Source organism: Nothobranchius furzeri, chromosome 9 (assembly GCF_043380555.1).
Source record: "Nothobranchius furzeri strain GRZ-AD chromosome 9, NfurGRZ-RIMD1, whole genome shotgun sequence".
Classification (NCBI taxonomy): Eukaryota; Metazoa; Chordata; class Actinopteri; order Cyprinodontiformes; family Nothobranchiidae; genus Nothobranchius; species Nothobranchius furzeri.
Genome location: NC_091749.1, coordinates 25,464,280 through 25,486,562, shown reverse-complemented (window position 1 = coordinate 25,486,562; position 22,283 = coordinate 25,464,280). Strand labels below are relative to the sequence as shown.

The 22,283-nt window shown below is 43.1% G+C and overlaps 2 protein-coding genes across 3 annotated transcripts in view; one reads left to right on the top strand and one right to left on the bottom strand.

Moving 5' to 3' along the window:
* The window catches only part of LOC107374127 (aminopeptidase N), a 61,075-nt gene that overhangs the window by 2,503 nt on the left and 36,289 nt on the right, over window positions 1-22,283 (top strand). Inside the window, exon 3 of one of the 2 annotated variants that reach the window (XM_054732583.2) lies at window positions 2,903-3,747. The gene's annotated coding sequence lies outside the window, so the exon portion shown is untranslated. Of the gene's footprint in view, window positions 1-2,297; window positions 3,748-22,283 lie in introns of those variants that run through there. The other variant, XM_070554724.1, reaches the window with a different exon arrangement.
* LOC129153253 (uncharacterized) lies at window positions 835-1,867 on the bottom strand. The gene is made up of 3 exons (XM_054732585.2): window positions 1,767-1,867; window positions 1,416-1,512; window positions 835-1,299 (listed from the first exon to the last, which is right to left on the bottom strand). The coding sequence occupies exons 2-3, from the start codon at window positions 1,488-1,490 to the stop codon at window positions 835-837; spliced, it is 540 nt and encodes a 179-aa protein (XP_054588560.1). The 5' UTR covers window positions 1,491-1,512; window positions 1,767-1,867.

Genomic DNA, 22,283 nt, shown 5'->3' with positions numbered 1-22,283 from the left:
CATCAAATCCCACTGCAGCTACTCCTGGTGAGCTTGCTAAATACTGTTACTAAAGGTTATAGCGTATTGTAACCCCAGGTCACTCCTCCTCCTTGTGTAATGTCTGAAAATAGTACCTTTCTTTAGTGGATAATTTGATTACAGTGATTATGAGATATTATGTAATATAACCGTTGACCCAAACTAAGGACTATTGTCACTTTTGCATTCTTAGTAAACTCAGAATTGTAGGAAGATATTTGTTTATGACTAAGGGGCAGGTGACATTCTGACACATCACCTAAAGGTAAAGAAACATCTTCTAGAATCCACAAGTTTCATAAGAATGCAAAAAGTGATAATAGTCGAACACTAAGAGAGAACTTACCCAACACTTTCTAAGGCCTGTCATGTCTGCTCTAGGTGGGTCAAGTCGCAGGTCCAGGCACCGTGGAGCCGCTTCACTTACTCAACATCAACAGTTCATGGAGAGAATGCAGCACACGCAGAAGCAATGGTTTGAGCAGCAAAGGCAGTTGAGACATGCCAGTGATGAGGCACTCATGTCTCAAATGATTTCTGAATCAACCTCACATTTAAAAAGCAAAACCAAAATGTTATTTTGTTATGTGCTTTATTAAAGAACAAATGTTTTATTGAACTTACTAGAAAACTTGTATGTGTTGACATTTTATTTGAACATTGCATATACCTGTTCTTTTTCAGAGGTGCACAGCAACAAAGGAGAAGGCAGATAAACATCTTTTAAAACTCAGAAAATAAAGCGTTTTGAAAAATATCGAGCTTACAGTTTAAAGTTGTTTGTTTCCTATCAGACCCGTTCGTCCTGCACACTCACGCTCTTACTAAGCGCTTACGGAGTGGGACACGTGCGGCAAGGTAATCTGTTAGGGCCCGTCTGATAGCTGAGGCTGCACTGTTATCAGCCCTATTGACCTGTGACACAGGCTGTGGAAACAGCCTTTCTACTGATGTGGCCTCCTCTGCCCATCTGGGATTAACATGCTCCTTCTCCATCTCACAAAATGTGTGTAGAGCACAACAGGTTGCTACCACGTATGGTGTGAAAGTGAAATGGAAGTCACTGCGCTTCAACAGAACACAGAAACGAGATTTCAGTCGACCAAATGCTATCTCTATACTTGTTCTAGCAGAACTCAAATAGACGTAGAAGCTTTCCTCTTGTGGTGTCAGTCTTGGGGACTGCAGATAGCCCTTCATTAGCCAGGGCATCAGTGGGTACGCAGGATCTCCCAGCAGGAAGAAATCCACATCCTGCCCCTCGATCTGCACTGCTCTCTAAAGTGGGACAGATAGAAATATTATTCTTCCTAAATTATGTCATAATACATCTTAGATATGTGGCAGGTATGCAACTTGCATTTAAATACCAAAAGTTTTAATGCATTACCCACCTTTGGGAAGGATTGTGCATTGTTGAACAGATTGGACTGGCGGAGTGCATTGGCGTCATGTGCTGAACCAGGCATGTTGCAGCTCACACTCCAAAAACTATGGAAAATGTATCACAGTGAATCAAGATGTAGTGGGAGCGGTGTGATTAGTGGCAAAAAGTTAGGAAAATTATTTCAGGTCAGTAATGACATAATTATTTGTACATATAAGCTGTTGATGTTTTTTTGAACAGAGAACCTCTCAATTGATGTTTGTGAGTGGTTCCAATATAGCTTAGTGATGTGTGGCTGTCAACATTATATACAAATCATAATCATGAATACAAAAGCTGGGAATGGCAAAACACCTACCAGTATTTGTCATCACAGACTCCCTGGAGGGCATGGGATGGCCATCCCTTCCTGTTTATGAAGTCTCTGTAGCCATCACTTGGAGGCAAGCAAGGGATGTGGCTCCCATCCACACAACCTATGATAAAAAGTAAAAAAAAAAATTAAAAAAAAAAGTATGCACACAGCAGTGTAGCCTACATACATAGTATAGTTCACATTTAGCCTACTCTCAGAAAACTACTGACATTAACAAGACATAAGAGCAGGAAATATTTTACCTATGATTTGAGAAATGGAGTGGGCAGGTTCAAATCTTCGTGCAATGCCACATGCCTCCTCCAAAGTGGGTACCCGGATCAGTGTTTTGATGACTTGAGTCGACCATTCCGTGGCAGAATAGGTACACCATCTTCTTCACGGTGCTCTTGTGCACTCCAAATTGGTTTGCTATCAAACAACACTCTGCACAGCTTGCTAGTTTATACAGCACCATGGCAACGCGCATTTCTGTAGGCACTGGTGGTGATGGTTACTACACTGGGCTCCATCACTCTTTCCATCATACCACAAAGTTTAGCAAAAGATTGACGTGACATACGGAAATTCTCACGCCAATTCGTGTCCGTGAACTCCATCATTACAACGCGCTCCCACCAGTCCTGACTGCGCACCTTCATCCAAAGTGTCCGCGGGGCTCTGGTGGTAACGGGTACCGTCGATATGTTGGATATGTTTAGCGCAGCTCTCTCTATATTTGCAATTTCTTGCTCACGTACTCTCCTTCGAATGAAGGCCAGTACGCACAGTCGTTGTAAGAGCTGCCGGTGGGTCAATACCAGCAATATAGCGCAAACAAACGCTCTCGCTATTTCTTCCGAACTGAGAAACATGTTGTTGTTTTCATGGATACCGGAACAAGATGAACTGGAATGACGCATATTGCGTCTTGACGTCGTCCATACGTCCTGACGCTACCGCAACGTCCGTATTGAAAACGGGTTATGCAAATTAGGGTTAACTCTGGCTTGTAAACGGGTTACTCTGATCAACTCAGAAACCCGAATGCCGACCTTAACCCGATCATAACCCGGATATTGGCTGCATGTAAACGTACTCACTTTCTCTGAAGGTGTTTTCTTTCTTCTCTTGGGCAGGGAGGTCTTTCAGCAGCCCCAGCTCGTGCTGTCTCAGCTGTGAAGAACATGAATCTGCCAGAAATTCCTCGGAACATCAACATTGGAGACATCAACATCAAAGTGCCGAGCCTCTTCCCGTTCTGAGGAGCATTCCAGTCCAGTCCGCAGAGCTGGTGAACCATACTACTTGTTGTTCTCCTCCACCCTTTTCTGTGGTCAATGTGGACAACTCTGTTTTTTATTACTGCAGAACCACAGCCGCTTACTCCCCCTTGATTTCAGTCGTGCATAAGGAAGTGAAGATGTGGACTATTTTTGAACATGTTGCACAATATTGTAAAAATGTGATTCTATAAAAGATTGTTTTTTCTGCTACTCTGAGTTGTTGAAGTCATACAATTAATGACTAAATGTTTGTAAAGTGATCTTAGATCAGTGTTTCTCAGTTCTGTCATCTCCAAGCAGTTTCTACTGAATGAGCTTCAAAATTATTCCTCTGAAGAAAACACATTCAGTTTAGCTTCTGTGTTTGTGACAGTGTTTTAAACAGTTTGTGCTGTATCATGATTTCTAATATTTTGGTAATTTTTTTAGTTTTGGTGATTTGTTCCTCTCAAGATAATTCTCTGAGCTAAAGATGTAAAGCAACCAGCTTTAGATCGTTGCGTGGATATTTGAGTGTTCCTGTAAGTGAGGAAGTTGTTCCCTCCCTCTGTTCCCAGTAGAACTTGTACAAGCCTTTACCACCTCCCATTTCCAGCCTACAGATGCCAGGACCTTGTCCTAAATCAGCAGAGGGTCTTTTTTGCTCATCATCGACATTTGGACTCAAAGAAGGACGTATAGTGGATGTTCAGAGATTGGTATGTACTGTTTCCTCCATGTGTGCTTCTGCTCTGTCTTGTGTTTTAGCTGTCTCACTAGAGGGTAACAATGTGTTTTACAGCTCTTGTCATATGGCAGCAATTATTCACCACTTTCAGGAAATATTTACCAAAGTTCTACTGCAGCAACATCGATTTTGTAACTTCACAAATGCTGAAGAAGGAAAGTCACGCAAAAACATTTTCACCGTAGGGCACACTTTTGGTGCAGTTTCCAAAATCTGTAGCTTTTGGTAGAAACCGACGCACACATGCTGGGTTTGTATGAATCGGCTGAAAATTTGTTGTTCTGGTAATTCCTTGTTTAAAGGATCCTCATGGCTGTTCTTTTGAAAACAAGACTGAGTGTCCAGGCTATATGCTAGTCAGCATCAGGTTAAAAACCCCGCAGCTCCTACCTCTGCCTGTAAATTACAGTGCCCTGTTGGGTGGAGAACTGCAGAAGAGGATAGGGGCCACCGAAAAGAAAGTAAGAGTTCTGACTTTAATCTCTGAATCTGAACTTTTTTCTAAAAAATCAGACTATTTTACTGTTAAGAAAAAAGTCAGAATTCTGACAACAACATTGTTTTATAAACCGTTATTAAATTATTGAAATGATGACCCATCCCATCCAGCTCATGGGTATGAAGGAGTGGTCAAGTCCTATGTGACACACAGGAGTGTTCCTGTTCAGTTAGACCACTGTTCCTCAGCCACAGCTCCACATGTCCTCCAGGAGTCTGTTCACCATACACGCTGCCCACGGGAACATACCATACCAGTTTATTTGTAGAGCGCTTTCAACATGGCATTACAACCAACCAAAGTGCTGCACATAAAAATAAATAATAAAAAACACAAGCTACAATAGTTGTGTATAAAGTTAAAAGAACAACAGACTAAGGCCCTGTCCACACGTAGCCGGGGATCTGCCAAAACGTAGCTATTTTTCTCCGTTTTGGCCTGTCATCCACACGAAAACGGAGTTTTTTCACACAATAACGTATCTTTTTAAAAACTCCGGCCAAAGTGAAGATCTGCGTTTTCTCCGTTTTGGGTGTCTGCATGTGGACGGACAAAACCGGAGTTTTAAGGTCCGCAACGTCACTTTCCGCGACAAAAAAAAGCTGACATCATGTGTGCGACCTGTGTTTACACTAGCCGGCATCATGGAAGCCCTCAGAGCTGCGCTCGCTTTATCCATTGTCCAAGCGCTTTTTGCTTGTTTGTTTTTGCAAGCGGAATTACTGCTCCTTGCGGAAGACCACAGACGAAGGACGAGGTTAAGAACGGCGATTGCCCAGCACCTGGCTTCTCCACGTCCAAGGCAGGTTTTTCGGCAAAGACACCGACACAGGTTCTGGGTCAGACCGGGAAGGACTGCCAGTTGGTGAGAAAACTTCGAGCAGGAAATTGTACTACCGGAGGAATGGAGAAACAATTTCCGAATGACACGGTCATCTCTTCTGAAGCTCTCGGAGTTACTACGTCCTCACATAAAAGGAGAGTCCACTGTCATGCGATCACTGGTGTGTGTAACCAAAAAAGTTGCCTGCACCCTCTATTATTTAGCAGACGAGGGCAGATTGAGGAAAACTGTTTATGCATTTGGACTATCAAGGCAGGTTGTCTCAAAAATAGTCCAGGAGGTGTGTGAAGCTATAACAGTGCACTTGGGATCTCTGTATATTCAGCTTCCAACGTCAGAAAATGCGGTATATTCACTCGTGGAGGGATTTGAACAGATGCATGGTCTCCCCCAGTGTCTAGGTGCTGTGGATGGCACACATGTGGGAATAAAGCAACCATCAGCTAATTCAACTGATTACCTGAATCGGAAGGGGAATTTTACGCTAAATATTCAGGCCACTTGTGACTATAAATACTGTTTCATGGATGTGGTAAAATGGCCAGGAAACGTGCATAATGCACGTGTGTTCGCCAACTCAGCTATCAATGACTTTTTGAAAAGTCAGAAAATCCCTTCTTGTCCTAGGTAATTGTTGACAACGAATCACCCATTCCAGTTTACATTTTGGGGGACCCCGCCTATCCATTGCTACCCTATCTCATGAAAGAATATGTTAATGGGGGTAGCACTGTTCAGGAGCAGTATTTTGGACTTTCTGTGTGCAGAGCATGCATGGTAATCGAATGTGCATTCGGAAGACTAAAGGCTCGTTTTGGAGCTATGAGGAGGGCAATGGACATTAATCTACAAGAACTGCCCTTTGTCATTTATGCCTGTTTTGTGCTGCATAATTACTGTGAGGCATCTAAAGACACAACAGAGGAGAGCCATGTTACTGAGGCAATTCAGCACGACAGAGACAATCAGCCCGACTCGGAACCAGATTTTAGAGGAGACAGCTTGACAGTTGAAGGGAAGAGGGTCAGAAGTAGGGTTGCCAACTCCCTGAAAAATAAATAAGGGACACCTCGTGGGTAGGGCCAGCCGCCCCGATTGCTTTCACCCTTCCCAGCGCGGTGATTTTTTTTTGCTCTTTTTTTGTGTGTGAAAGGATTTTTTTTACTATTAGGTTTGAAGTCGGTTTAAGAAGATGCACATTCTTTGTGATATGAAAACATGGGAAACAAATGATCATTTAGCCATTTATTTATGGCGTGAAATGACAAAATTAACAAAGTAACAAAGGTATTTTCCAGAAACAGAAAATTGTTATGCTCAACTTTTTGTGCAAAATGATAAAATAATACAATAAAGCAGGTCTCTTTCATAAACGGAACCCTGTTATGCTTTACTTTTTAGAATATAAATAACCCTCTCTTTAAAACAACAGAAAGTCTGTGGAGGAGCTGTAAACATATTTGTGCCTCAAAGGCCTTGACTGTAGCCCACAGTTGAAGTAAAAAAAAAAAAGTCCAAACTCATGAACTCAAAAGCTCAATGCTACATTATGTGAAAACAGACTATTTTCTCCATTTGTATTTCTTTTGAGATCTTGCTGCATTTAGGAGTTGTTTGTCTTTCAGTACTGCAGAGTAAAACTCTGAGCAAGACATGTCATAATTTAGAGTGACAATGAGCTCACATCTAATTAATTCAGTAGAACATTTGTTCCGCACATCAGTCCACTTATTCTTCATGAGAGAGAAAATCCTCTCTGCAAACCCAGTGGAAGATGGGATGCTGAGTACGAAGGACACAACAGGCTGGATGTTGCGGAGGTCAGCTGCCTGAAGAATTTCCATCCACTTCTCTGCTGTTCCCTTGGACTGCTACTTTTCCTTCTCCTGAGGTCCTTTGGTGAGGTGCTCCAGAAGGCTGGTTGCAGTGACACACTCGTCATAAAGCGCATCCATAGAGATGTTTAACCTGCCATTGGAGATAAGTAAACCTGGGTTATAATCACCACATAGAACACTTACAGTGGTAAATAAATGGAAAACATTTATTGTATATTTATTGCATTGTATAGCATTCACTATACAATAGTTTACTTTATTTATTATGTATTTATCCATCCTTATATTACGTATATGAACTGTTTGAATTTGTAAAATAGTGTATAAAAGACTGCATGTTTGTGTGTGTATATATATATATATATATATATATATATATATATATATATATATGTATATACTCCAAACAAAGTTAGTGATTATAGTTTTAGTTGTACATGTTATCTTATCAATTCCATTTAGTTATTTGTAACCATCATTAATTTTAAAACATGGTTTATCGTTTCTCTAGCAAGTGTTTCCTTCTTACCTGCCAACCAGGTGAAGCCGCTCAATGATGTTCTCCATGACATCAAATGAGATCTTCCCAGATGATAGAGAGAGAGGCTGCAGGTGGAAGAGCCAGTTTTCTTCTGAGAAGTCAAACCACTTCCTGACATAGCAGATGGCAGTGTCTAGGAAGGCTGTAAACTCCTGCCTGGCAACTTCAGTATCAGATGGCGAGAGACGCTGGAGTTTCTGTCTTGTTAGGTACCCGTAGAAGCCATCATCTCTTCTCTGAATAAGTCTTTTCAGGAAACAGTCCATGATGGAATAGAGGTCCACAGATGTGGTAACATTCTTCTCCAGTTTTTTTACCACTTCTTCAAACAGACACATGATATTATTACAGAAGAGGAGGTAGACCTCCACAATGTCTGCCTCTCCCTCAACTCCAGCAGCATCTTCTGTCAACTTCAGCAATTCCTTCAGGTGCCTTGGACATTCCTGACCAATGCTGATGAGATACGACTTCAGCGGGTCCCAGCTCTGCAGAAGGCGGGTGATTGCAGGATTGAGTGACAGCCATCTCGTCACAACATGGCGCAGCATATCATGGAATTCAACGTCACAAAATTCACAGAACTCCTTCAGGGACTCTCTCCTTTTGGCAGAGGTGGAAAAGAAGCTGAATATCTTAAGGACAATATTTTCCACATCAACTGAGAGCGTGTCCGGGCTTTTTTCACAGTGTTATGGACAATGTGTGCATGGCAGTTGCCACTAAGGATCTCCTTGTTGGTCTCTTTCAGTTTTGTGAAGACTGAGTTGTGGATGCCATAATTGACATTTGCATTGTCAGCACTGAATGCAGAAACCTGATCTAGGGATAGCCCCACGTTTTCAAGAGAGCTTTGTATTAATTTTACTATTCCCTCTGCAGACTCATCTGGATTTTCAATAAAATCCAATATCCTGTTGACAACTCCAGTCTCTGGCGTGAAAAACTGCAAGGCCAAGGGAAACATTTTCCGATTTCCCTTATTTGAAGCATCAGTATGAAGAGAGAATGGGAGTGGAGTTGCACAACTTTTCAATTGTTTGATCACCTCTTCTATTGCCTTTGGAGACAAGACATCTGTGACAACTGCTTCAGTTTTGTCCTCCCACAGGACATCTTCTTGGCAATACTGGAGTCATTCAGCGTTCGTACAGTCAGTTTGAGTGCACAGTCAGCTGAGTTATAGCTTAAACCGTGCTTTACAGTGTGGTAGACATGGGCTATCTCTGCAGCAGTCACCTGTAAATGAATATATATATATATATATATATATATATATATATATATATATATATATATATATATATATATATATATATATATATATTACTGTATAGCTACACTTCTGGCCAAATGGCACAGATATTCATTGCACATGCCCATATTAACCTTTTTTGTTGTTTGAAAAGGAGTAGGCAAAAGTATACACTTAGCCTACCCCCTCAGTTTTACCTCTAATTCATTTTAATTTTCTTTTAGTTTAAAATTATCCAAATAACGTATAAACCAAGACAAGGCTACATCAAAACTAAACACCCAAGTTGAAAAAAAAATGAAATAATAGAAAAACTAATGAAAAAACAGAAACAGACAACAAAAATAAAAATAATAGTAAACAAGCCCCAACACAGTGGGTTTTTTTCTTCATATAAATACCTTCACCAGCTTAACCAGAAGGTTTAAAAAAGCAATGTTTACTTACCATATCTTCTTCTGCCGTGGCCTTGTGGACGACAAACTGATGGAGGATTCCCCGTGCTTTCACGTCCTTTATGTTTTTCATGTGGCTACAACTAGAAGCATGTTGCTTGAGGTCAGTCAGTCCACCATGCCCTATAGAAAAACTGCGCTGGCACACGGTGCAGTGCGCTTTATAGGTGTTATCGCGCACTTTTTCCAGCCAGGAATTTTCCTTTTCCCATTCCTCCCTGTATTTTTGAAGCCTTTTTTTCTTCTTTCTCGGAGGGGTAGTACTACTGTCGTCGTCCGAGACAGCAGTGTCAGCGTTAGTGTTGGCCATGCTGTTTGCTGTTGTGTCGTCGTCTGTATTAATCTTCTGGTATCTTCTCCGTAGAGCAGCAGCAGTGTCGGCGTTAGTTTCCCTGTTGGCCATGCTGTTTGCTGTCATGTCGTCGTCTGTATTAATCTTCTGATATCTTCTGTCGGCGTTAGCTTCCCTGTTGTTGGCCATGCTGTTTGCTGTCGTGTCCTCTGTATTCTTCTGGTATCTTCTCCCCAAGCGACCGTTCCTCGACCAATGAAATAAGCGGTAATCTGTATCGTCATATTCGTGTGTAAGCATGCGGTCAGCTCATTGGTCACAGAGCAGGCGAAGGGCTGGCTTTCAAACAAAGCGTTAATTCCAGTAATTTTGATCCTTACTATATTACGGGACAAAGTGCGTCCCTTTTGAGCTCAATACGGGACGTGCACTTTTGTTTCTAAATACGGGACGATTCCGTTTTTCAAGGGATGGTTGGCAGCCCTAGTCAGAAGAGTCCTCACCCAGTACCTGGATCCATAAAAGGGACAATTTTGTCAGGAGAGGGAGGGAAGGAGGGAGAGGGAGACTGGGGGTTTGATGAATTTACCCAAAAAGTGTTGAGTAGTATATTCCCAGTTCTTGTGTAATGTAAACAAACTTATAATAAGCAATGTTTAACAGTTACTGCTCAAATTTCTTTTCCAGAATGTTTATTTTGCTTTATTAACACAAAACTTGTTGAATGTCATTGAACATTTGAAAGCAAATACTCTCTTGCCAGCCTAAGGGGAAAAAACAAAAATCAAGAACAACAGCTTTATAAAACAGCCTTATTTCAAATAAAAATGTATCTCTTACAAAACTGAATGTCCATGAGATTTCTTTTAGTGCATATTCACATTCCTGAGCTCTTTCACATTTACAACGTAGTGCTTTAACATTAGGGAGGATGGGACCATTTATTACTCATCACTAGCCACGTTTACATGCGCATATTTAATCGGATTGAATGCCCATTCAGATTGAAAATTCTGCATGTAAACATGTCAATCAGAATATTCTGATCCGATTCGGCCCGATCGGATTGAAATTTCAATCCGATTGAGAGAGGTGGTTTATTCCGTTCTTCATTCCGATTGACGTGCATGTACACAGCCATTCGGATTGTTGGGGTAAAACAATGCCCACTGCGCATGTGTGCAACAGCCAGCGGGCCTCTCCGCTGTCATTTGGACTGCCTGACTTCAAAAATGACGGTGTAATTAACAAGCGGCGGCTTTTAAATCCGACAACAAGCCGTCCCGTTTCAGTAATATTTAATTCAGAACTTGCATTTTGTGGAAGTAAAATAAAAATCTGATTATTGCACAAATCATTCGACAAAGATGTTCAAATCTTTACTGGAAATACGCAGGTTTATCGCGGGGGTTGCAGCGCACGGATCCCCGTTTCTGTCAGCTTTGAACGCAGCAGCTTCTGCAGCAGGTGATGGAGACACGCTTGTAAAGAACACAGGATAATCTGGGTTTTACAGACCTGATTGGAGGCTGATGTTGGGTAGGAAAAGGTCATCGGTTAAATACTCTGGACGACAGTAAAGTCCGTGTTCGTTAAAAGCACGTAAACGCAGATGACCTGAGATGCGGTTCGTTAATGATGAACACAGGCTTCTAAACTTTCTGAACATCTTCTGTTATTTTGTTTGAACAGATTTTTCTCAACAGTTTCAGCTGATCGTCACATGTTATTAATAATAAGCCACAACAGAGCTCAGTAATAAAACATGAGGCTAACCCCCACCCCCCACCCCCGCTCTGTGCCGCAGCGCAACAGCTGTCAATTCAGACCTGCGGACCAGCTGATCAAGAGGCAGACATAACCCTCCCTTATTTTAATCAACAATAAAATGCAGCAAAGCATATCTGCAGTTATTCACTGAAGAAAACGTAACTTCTATGAGCTAAATAAAAATATTAAATTGAATAAATGGATCAGGAAAGCAGGAAGAATAGTTATTTCTGTTTTTACATTTTTCTTTTCGTTTCATGGCGTTTGTTTACAATTTTTCTTTCGTGAAAGGCAACTCTGCGCATGCTCAACCTATTTAATCGGATTAAATGCTTGGTGCATATGTACGCACGGCATGATCGGATCATTTCAGTTCGTGTCCATGTGAACAGAGATTCGGAAATTCCGATCAACCAAGATTTCAATCGGATTGAGGAAATTAGGCACATGAAAACGCAGCTACTGAAAAGGGCTTGGGTGTATGAGAATGCTGTGAGCCCTGTTCTCTCAGCTGACATGCTGGAACTGGATGCATCTTGTGTATTGATGTAGCTTGTGGCATTCTGTTGTGTTCCTCTGGCAGAAGGTGAGCTGTTTGAAAATGAATGGAATGCTTGATTAGCTTGGAGTGGGTGTAGGGATATGTATGTGCATACATGTGCCCTCTTGCTTCATATGGCATGTAATGTGAAGATTGTGCAGGAGGAGGCTGCACAACTTGTCTAAGAAGAGAAAAGCCTTCAGCAATAGATGTGGTGAGCATTTCTAATGCATTTGTAACTTTAACAAAATTATCAGATGCTTGTTTTTCAGATTTTTCCAGAAGGTCAATCAATTTCTTCTTTGCACGTTGGTCCTCCTCAAGTGCATTGAGCCACTGGGTCTCAGCTGGTAACTTTCTCTTTAGACGGTCATGCCGGTGTCCCCTCAGTTTTGCCTTGATAAAAGGAGAAAAACAAGGATGAAACATTATCAACAATTGATTCCCTCTGAACCTCCAGGATGTGACATTATAGCAAATAATTGGGCACTGTCTTTAATGTACGGCTTAAGGAGATTATATATATATATATATATATACATATATATATATATATATATATATAATGTGTGTGTGCTTGTGTATACATATACATATATATATATATATATATATATATGTGTGTGTGTGTGTGTGTGTGTGTGTGTGTGTGTGAACTTAATTATATGTTCAGTTATGTAAATAAATGCTTAGCTTGTTAGATGATTTTAGAATTTAAATATTTTGTGAGCAAGCTCAATATGTAAGTTCTAAGCTAAATCTGTAGTTTCCAAATCGAATTTTTACCTGTTATAATAAAAACAAACCCACGATTTGTCACTTATAAATAAGCCCAATGTATTGCTGTTAATTTATGTTTTCAGAATCAGAATGAATTTTATTGCCAGCGCTCCTTTCAGAGCGTAGGAACTTGACTCCATAGTACAACCTGACCAAGGTTACACACACACACATATAGACAAGACAGATACAGGCAGACCATGGGAGCAGCCATTGACGTTGCTCCTTTGTAGATGAGTAAGGGAATACATGAGGAAAGTTCAGGGAGGGAGAAAAAAGGCATTAACGGGGTTACACCAGCAGGGTGTAGCACTCCAATGCAAAAAAAACACCCGACATGTAAGCAACAAACGTCACAGTTCACAACATGAGACCCGGTAGGTAGGGGGGAGGGGCTGGGATCCTGGTTTCCTCAGCGGGGGCTGCCTGTGTGGCGCTCAACCAGCTGGCTCCGCAGGTGGGAGGGAGGTCATGGGGAAGCACAGAGAGCAGTGAGTCCTTAGCTTGATGACCTCAGTGGAGACCACAATCTGAAGGCGGGGTGGGGGAGGGGGGGGAGGGGGGGGGATAGAGATTCACAGCATTTGTTTGCATTCCTTCCATCGTGGGGGGTTTGCATGCAACTCCAAGGCTGCTTGTGGCGTCAGATTCGATAACAGAACTTTGTTTGGGTCAGACAGAGATAATTTTTCCTCTCTGCCTTAAGTCTGTATTGATCATTCCAGTCCTCCAGTGAAGCCAATTCAGTGATTAAACATCTCCACACCGTCCGGTGACCCTTTCCGAGATGGAATCAATCTTGCGCGCTAACACCGGTAACGCAGCTAAGACATTGTCCAGCTTGCGATTCACCTCGAGCAACGTCCCAGTCTGTGAGGTATCCACACGGACGGTGCCGTCCATGGTTGCGGGTCGCCCTCCAATCGCTCCCGTCATCCCAATTTTACGGAAAGCCAGATATCCTCCCACTCCAATCAGAAGAAATCCAACGATCATCAGGCCAAATATCCACATATCTTCGACATCCTCAATGGACAGCTGAGAGAGACAGATGATATTCCACTTTTTCCAGGAATCGAACATATATCCCGCTGCATGTGTCCCCTGAGGACAAGCGCGAGCCCCCTCCTCCGTCCTCATTGTAGAAAAAATCTTATCAATCACGTTGAATGACCAATTAATTAAGTCCATGTTGAAAAATGCTGAAAAAAGGTGATTGCAGAGGAAATGCAGAGAAGCGCTCTGTATGCAAACAGGACAAAAAGAGCCTTGTGGAAAAAAACAGATAAGGGAGGAAAAGGCAGAAGCGTCTGCTCCCTGTGAGCGCCGGAAGAGAAAATTGACAAACGACACCAAATACATACATACCTGCAGTAGGTCTCGCCTCTGTTTCACTGCGGTTGTCCCACTGCTCTCCTGCTCATTGTCAGATGGCTCCATGGTACAGGAGGAGGATGTAGAAGGTGAAGGGACAGGTAGGCTGTCATCCAGGTCAGTTGTTTCTATGCCAGATGACATGGTTGTTGTGGCAGGCGAACCACCCCAGATTTGTTCACACAAGTCGAAGTAAAGAAGAACGACTCTTCCAAACCCGCTTCTCCGTCCGCTGTCAACGGCCAGCCGATATTTGGTCCTGACTGCCTTTATTTTTGTGGTTAGGCTAGCCCGTGTAAGACCTCCCTCTCCATGTGGAGAAGTCTGTGGAGGTCTCCGTGGGATACTGCTCTAAAAAGAGGGTCATTATGTCCGCATACTTGCTTTGGCAAGATTTCCAGTCGATACCTTCTTGGGTGTTGTTGACTTTATACTCCAAAACGACATTTAAGAGCAACTCTACTTCTTTATCGGTCTATACAAATGAGTTGGGTGCCATGTTTCATGTTTTGTTGAGGTAAGCAGGAAGACGAAAAGTTACGCTGACTGGATCTAATCGGAGGAAGTACTGCCGCCTACAGGTCTGGCATGTCCTTAACAACGTATTTATCTGGGTACGTGTGGACAGAGTTTTCTTTTAAAAACGAGGTGGTGTGGATGCAAGTTTTTGGAGGGGCGGATATTCGTTTTTAAAAAACCCCGGCTACGTGTGGACTAGGCCTAAAACTCAAATCGAACAAACAAGGTGGAAAAACTAAGGATGAATTTATGCTTTATGGTTTGGGAGTTGAAGGCCAGGGAGAAGTAGTGGGTTTTTAGGCGTGATTTAAAAACGGCAATAGAGGGTGCTTGCCTAACCTGAAGAGGTAATGAGTTCCACAATTTTGGGGCACAGACAGAAAAAGCCCTTTCCCCGCGGGTCTTCAAACGTGCCTTAGGGACAGTTCGAAGGAGCTGATCTTCAGACCTAAGAGCACGAGGAGGGTGGTAGTGATGGAGGAGTTCACACAGATAGGGAGGTGGCTGGCTGTTCAAAGATTTTAATGCGAGAAGCAGAATTTTGAAATTGATCCTGAACTGAATGGGCAACCAGTGGAGTGATTTAAGAGTGGGTGTAATGTGCTGTCTTCTGTCAGCTCCAGTCAGGAAACTTGCTGCAGAAGTCTGGACAAGCTGAAGTCTAGACAGAGCAGCTTTACCGATGCCGTACAAGCAGGAGTTGGAATAATCAAGCCGAGAAGTGATGAAGGCGTGAATCACACATTGTAGAAGGCGGACACTCAGGATGGGCTTAAGTTTAGAAATTCACCTGAGGAGGTAACAAGAAGACCTGACTGTGCTATTGACCTGAGCATCCATCTTCAGAACCGGGTCTATTTTTATTCCAAGGTTTGAAATAGCAGAAGTGACATTAGGAGACAGATAGTGGAGGTCAGGTTGCTGGGTTGCTCTAACATTGTCTGGACTAAAAATGATTACCTCTGTTTTAGAGTCATTCAGATGGAGGAAGTTATCAGCCAGCCATTGCTTGACATCGTGAATACAATCAAACAGAAGTTTAGTGGAGTCAGTGGGTTTAAGTGAAAAATAGATTTGACAGTCGTCTGTGTATAGATCAGGGGTGGGGAACCCTGGTCCATCGAGGGCCACTATCCAGCATATTTTAGTTTCAACCCTGGATCATCACACCTGATTTCAATCACCAGGTGATTAACAAGCTTCTGCAGAGCTTGATGAGCTGCAGAACAGGTGAATCAACCACTGAATCAGAAGTGTTGGAGCAAAGACATGCAGGATACCGGCCCTCGAGGACCAGGGTTCCCCATTCCTGGTATAGATGGTATGAAACAGCATGCTGTCTGAAAATGGCACCCAAGGGCAGAATATAGAGGCAGAACAGTAACGGGCCAAGGATGGAACCTTGAGGAACCCCCCAGGGAAGGGAGAGTGACTGGGATGAATAGTCACCCAGCGGGAGGCGTTACCCTGTGAGCGACTCCTGACATGGCTCGGTGTGAATGACTTTGTTTGCCTCTGTTTGATAAGATGTTTGATGTTTTTGTACACCTTTTTTAGACCACGTAACATGATGCTTGGAACTAACGCGCTGTATGTGGCCATTTCAAGTTTTACCCCGCTAAAAGGACTCTGCACACAGACAACTCAGCCTCTCCCCACTTACTCAAGAAGGCTTGTCTACTCATGGGGAGACCTGCTGGCGCTAAATCGAGCACACCCGGGGACTGCTCAGTCTGACCTCCCTTCAAGGAATATTATACCACTGGAGTTACTTCGGGGAGACGACAGCGGCGCACATGCAGGAAAAGAGGATCAAGAGGAGGCATACGGAACCGAATGAGGAGAAAAGGTAGTAGGCTTCCGCTACCGGCTATCGCACTGTCAAATGTGCGCTCCCTACTAGGGCTGTCGCGGTTGAGGAATTCCCCCTGCGGTGATTCAGGGTGGCTTAATATTGTGGTGTGCGATATTATTGCAGCACTATTTTTTAAATTGCAGTACTATCTAAACATAATGTTTACTCATTTAAAAAAGGTTAAAAATTGCTGTGCCTTCTTTTATAACACTTTACTGAATGCAGATCAAAGGGCAGTAACAACACAGATCTCAGTAACGTTTGTTTCTCCGACAGTCGGAGTCCGACTGAACTTAAAAACAACAAAATTCAGGAGAAGGTTAAACTTTTAAATGCAAATTTGGCTGCAGCATCTAACAAATAAGAAACAAGTCCCCATTTTGTTTAGTGGTTTAAAATCAAGCATAAAAAATTACATGTACCGGGCGCGCGGGGGGGGGGGGGGGGGGGCACCATCATTTCACTTTCACACACACGAATGATGGGGATTTATAGCTCGGTCATGTTCTTGTTACCCACAAGGCAAACCAGCATGTTAACCATATACGGTTTGAGAGAGGATCTGAGAGGGGTGGCAACATTTGCAGCAACACTGAAAACCCTCTCGGATGGTGCGCTCGTTGCACTTACACACACGTACTTGCGTGCGACTGGCGAGCAAGCGGAATCTCTCCCGGTTGTTGCTCCACCATGTCCGGGGGTTTTCTTTAGGGTGGATGCATTCCTCCTGCAGGTAGCGAGGGACCTCCAGCTCGGCTCAAACTCTCTTCGGGACAGTTGCAGAAGCAGTGCTAGTCCGGGACTTCAGCAGGTCTCCCAGCGTTTATTATTATTTTTTGCCGCTGGTGGCAGCTATGTCTCGGCCAAGGACTCTGGCTGTGCAGCAGCTGACGTACTGAAAACCAAAGTGCTCCCAAAGGAGCGAAGTAACGTTTCTTTTTGATACCAGTGCAGCCATCCTTCTCAACATGCATCATTGAGTTGAACCAAGTTCATTAATCGCGGTGGCCCATGATGCAGCGCGGTGGGTTTCTTCATATTGCGATGTTTCATTTTTGCGGTTAATGTGACAGCCCTACTCCCTACGCAACAAAAGTGATGAACTTTCAACACTTCTGAAGTATGATCAGGACTATAAACAGACCATCCTCTACTGTTTTATGGAGACCTGGCTCTCAGCGGAAGCTGACTTCCAGCTGGAGGGATGTAACATCATTCGTCTGGACAGAGACTCAACCAAAACAAGGAAGACAATTGGGGGCGGCCTCTGCATGGCTGTCAACAGCAGGTGGGCAACCAGCTACACAATAAGAGAGACTGAGAACTGTGAACATTACGAACTTTTAACAGTGTCTTTTAGACCACACTACCTCCCACGTGAGTTTACTCAAATCACTGTCATCTTGGTCTACGTGCCGGGCCCTGATTTTAACTTAGCTGCTGATGCCATAGCAGATAGTTTTAACAGGGCTGACAACAGAACTGGAGATCAGCCAGTATTTCCTTTGGGAGACTTTTATAACTGTGACATCGTAACATATTTACCTAATCTAGGGCAATATGTCACAACAGCCACAAGAGGGATCAAGATACTAGACCAGTGTTATGGCAACATCCCAAATGCATACCTCTCAAAGTCACGTCCACCTCTTGGTAGATCAGACCACAATGTACTCTTACTACTACCAAAATACAGGTCACAACTGAAGACAGGGGAAGTAGTAACAAAAAATATCCAAGTTTGGAATGAGGATTCGAGTGAAGCATTAAAGGGCTGTTTTGAAATGAGCGATTGGGACATATTTTTTAATGACAGTGGAAACAATCTGAACACGCTGACAGATGTAATGACCTCATATATTCTCTTTTGCGAAGAAATAGTCATCACTACCAAGCAAATAAAAATACACCCAAACAACAAAAAGTGGATCACAAAGGAACTTAAAATGTGCCTGGTGGAGAAGAAATGGGCCTTCCTTCAGAAGGACCATGAGCGTGTGAGGGTGCTGGAGAAAGACTTTCAGAGGAAAGCCATCCTTGCAAAAAAGAAACAAACACAGAATGTGGAGCACCAACTCACATCTGGAAATGCTCGTAAGGCATGGCAGGGCCTGAACATCATGATGGGAAGAGACCCTGAGATCCCGCAAGTCAACTGCCATGACTCCATCTCGTTGGCAGAACAGCTGAACGTCTTTTTTGCCCGCTTCAACGGCGTTCGCCCTCTTTCCACCTGCCCCCCACCCCCACCCCCCCCCCCCACCCACAGCCTCACTGAACTAGCGCTAACAATCAGCGAGGAGGAGGTCACCACCATCCTGCGCTGCAGCAACCCATACAAGAGCTCTGGCCCTGATGGGCTCCGTGGCAGGGTTCTGAAAGAATGCTCCACCCAGCTAGGTGGGGTACTCACCAGACTCTTTCAGCTCCTTCTGGACTTTGGCTGTGTTCCAGAGCAATGGAAATAATCTGTGATAATTCCAATCCCCAAGAAAGCTCATGCAAAAGAACTGGGGGACTTTAGACCTGTGGCCCTTACATCAGTTCTGTGCAAGTGCATGGAAAGTGTAGTGGGAGGACATTTAACAAAATTTATCTCGAACCAGCTGGATCCCCTACAATTTGCTTACAAGGCAAGACGTGGTGTAGAGGATGCAAGTCTCACACTTCTAAATGCTGTCATTAAACACATGGACTCTACACAACCATACACAAGAATCTTATTCATGGATTTTTCTTCTGCATTTAATACAGTAGACACCAGCATTTTGCTGGAACAGCTTTCAGATCTCAATCTCCACACAACGCTGCTTTTATGGATCAACAACTTTTTGAAAGACAGGCCACAACAAGTATTTTTAAGAGGATTTAAATCCACGAAAAGTGTCATTAGCATTGGACTGCCACGAGGCTGTGTTTTGTCTCCAGTGCTTTTCTCAGTCTACACAAACAACATCCGGTGCCATAGTGAGAGAATGGCCCTGTATAAGTATGCAGACGACATGGCACTGGTGGCATCAGTAAAGACATCGGAGGACCTGTCTAAATATCAGCAGGCAGTCAGCAATCTGGTCCAGACATTTGGAGACTTTCACCTGGGGCTGAATATCTCAAAAACTAAAGAAATGTGCTGTGGGGCAGTCAGTGAGGCAGACACATCCCTGTTCAAAACCCTCAACATACAGGGTCTGGAGCAGGTTCAGTCATTCAGGTATCTGGGAACAGAAATTGATGACCACCGGTCCTTTGCAAATCACAGCAACGGTGTCTACAAGAAAGCGATGCAAAGACTCCACCTCCTAAGGAAGCTAAGAGCACTCAATGTGAACAAGGACATCCTAACAATCGTATACAAATCACTGATTGAATCCATTCTAACTTTCAATATTATAGCTTGGTATAACTTTCTTACAGTTAAAAACAAAACACAACTCTCTCGCATTGTTCAATTAGGCAGCAAAATTACAGGCTCACCTCAGATCCCACTTTGTTCTTCACGAGCGAGCAGTGCACAGGAAGGCTACCCTGATCAGTGCAGACTCAACCCATCCATTGAACCCACATTTTCAGCTACTTCCATCAGGAAGGAGGTACAGAGTTCCATTGGCCAAGAAAGGTCTATGAGAAATCATTTGTTCCCACCGCAATTACAATTTTGAATTCTTAAAGTTTTTTTTTTTTACGATGATAACATTTTAATACCTTTCAATTGTCTTTTATATATTTGTGTGAATGCAATATGGATTGTATTGTAAGGTGAGCCATGTCAAAGGCGAATTTCTGCCTCAATTCGAGATGGACAATAAAGTTTATCTATCTATCTATCTATCTATCTATCTATCTATCTATCTATCTATCTATCTATCTATCTATCTATCTATCTATCTATCTATCTATCTATCTATCTATCTATCTATCTATCTATCTATCTATCTATCTATCTATCTATCTATCTATCTATCTATCTATCTATCTATCTATCTATCTATCTATCACCCTGAGGGACCTGTTAGAAAAGTAAGACCTTAACCAGTCTAGGGCCGAGTTAAAAATGTAGTATTACATTCCAAGCCTGGCTAAACTCCTCCACATAGTAATTTTAGCTCCTTTAAAAATAAACAGGTCAGCTCAGTTGTCAGTCAGATTAGGGTTCTTTTAGCTCCATCTTTTGTGCTAAAGTCAAGTCTTACTTCAGTTTTCAGTCACTGATGTTTTCATCACAGATTATTTTAACTCCCTCTAGGGCATTGGTCCATTTTCCCTTCAGGGTCTGCAGATTGTTCCAAATCCAGATTGACTTTTAATTGAAATAAGGAAAATACGTTGAGAGGAGCCAGCTGAAGTGTTCCAGGAATTATTTTGCAGTTCCTCCTGAACGCCTCTCTGGGGAGATGTTATGTGAATGTCCTGCCAACAGGTGCAATAAAAAAATCATTGGTCATGGCTGTGCTCAGATAAGCAGTTAGCTCATCAGGCCTGAGGACAAAAACCTTCTCCCAACAGGTCAGTTAAGAAGCTACATCAAGTGGGTAAGAAATGATCTCAGTTAGCTTTACTTCAGTAAGTTTATGTGATTAAACGGGGGTAAGCTACCTTAGTTAAGCTACCGTAAATCCTCTAATATTAGCCTGTATTCAATTAAAGGCCGGGTCTCCAATTTTGGCCGGTGTCGGAGTCATCGGAGGTGAATAATGACCGGTCTCTTATTGTGGCCGGGTGGAATGTGGTAACAAGCAAGTACGGGGGGCGGTTGTGTCATCGTCTCACTTTTGATTTGCCAGTGAAAGACCGCGAGGGTAACTTTAACCGTGCGGAGACGAAGAGGAGGCGAAATTTTCATATCAAGTTCAAGGAGAACGTGCTTATTATGCTGCAGAACACTCTGGGGAGCAGTAGCAAGGGTTGTATGAACTAGTCAACTTCACTATAGTGCAGGGGTCGGCAACCTGTTCCCATCAAAGAGCCATTATTACCCGTTTCCCACAGTAAAGAAAACACTGCAGCAGCTGCGGCGTTGTGGGCGGGGCCAGACAGCAGCCGGTACCGATACGTCAAAGTTATCTTTCATAAGAAGATAATCAATAAAACAATTTATATAAAATGGATCCAGAAGTTGTAGCCCATCTCTGCCTACAATATTTAGACATTTTTCACCCTGTTGGTGGTTTTACTGAGCAGGTGCAACTTTTGTCATACGTTTCTTTTTAAAACATGTTTAGACTGTTCAGAATACAAATCCAGGCTCTGTCACGTTTGATTGTTGTAATTAAACTTTGTAGGTGGGGAAGGTCAGAAAAGGATCCGATCAGTTTGTTTTTCCCTCATTTAGAGTGACGGAGACAACGGCGCAGTGCGCCTGGCTCTGGTGTTAATCAAGTTTAATTTTATCTCTTTGCAACAATTTTCACAAGAAAACCGAACAGTTAAAAGCAGGGCTTGTGTTGTGTTGACTGGATAGTTCCCATATTTGACCATTTATTTTGACGGAGAAAGAATAGAAAGAATTACGCCGACGCATGCAGACGAACTGACACTTTATTCGTTTCGCGCAGATGTAGCTAAATCACTCAAGAAATGATTCCCATCTTAGCTGGACACGGAGCTCAGCGCAGCTCGCTGTCAGCGCGTACGTACGGCGCACAGTGAGCTGAAGATGTGGTGAGGGGCTTGGAGCACTTCGCACAACCAGAGCACATGCAGGAAGATTCCTCCGACTGAAGCAAGACTTGTCACTTAGAAAATGTTCCCTGATTATGAAACTTTGGCTGAATAGCACTTGTTCCTGTCTCCAATGTGGCGACACATCCATGAGCCTGTCTGAGGAGAATCCCAGAATCTCACATCTTCAGCTCAGAATGTGCCGATATGATTACGCACAAGCGTGACGCGTCAACCCGGTCTCACAGTAAGACCAGGTTGGAACTGTTCAGGTTCACGCAGACAA

Excerpts from the sequence above, each read along its gene's own strand:
- LOC129153253 (XM_054732585.2), bottom strand. The coding sequence starts at position 1,490 with ATGCCTGGTTCAGCACATGACGCCAATGCACTCCGCCAGTCCAATCTG. Across the intron at positions 1,300-1,415 it reads ATGCACAATCCTTCCCAAAG|AGAGCAGTGCAGATCGAGGG; the intron begins GTGGGTAATGCA and ends GTCCCACTTTAG.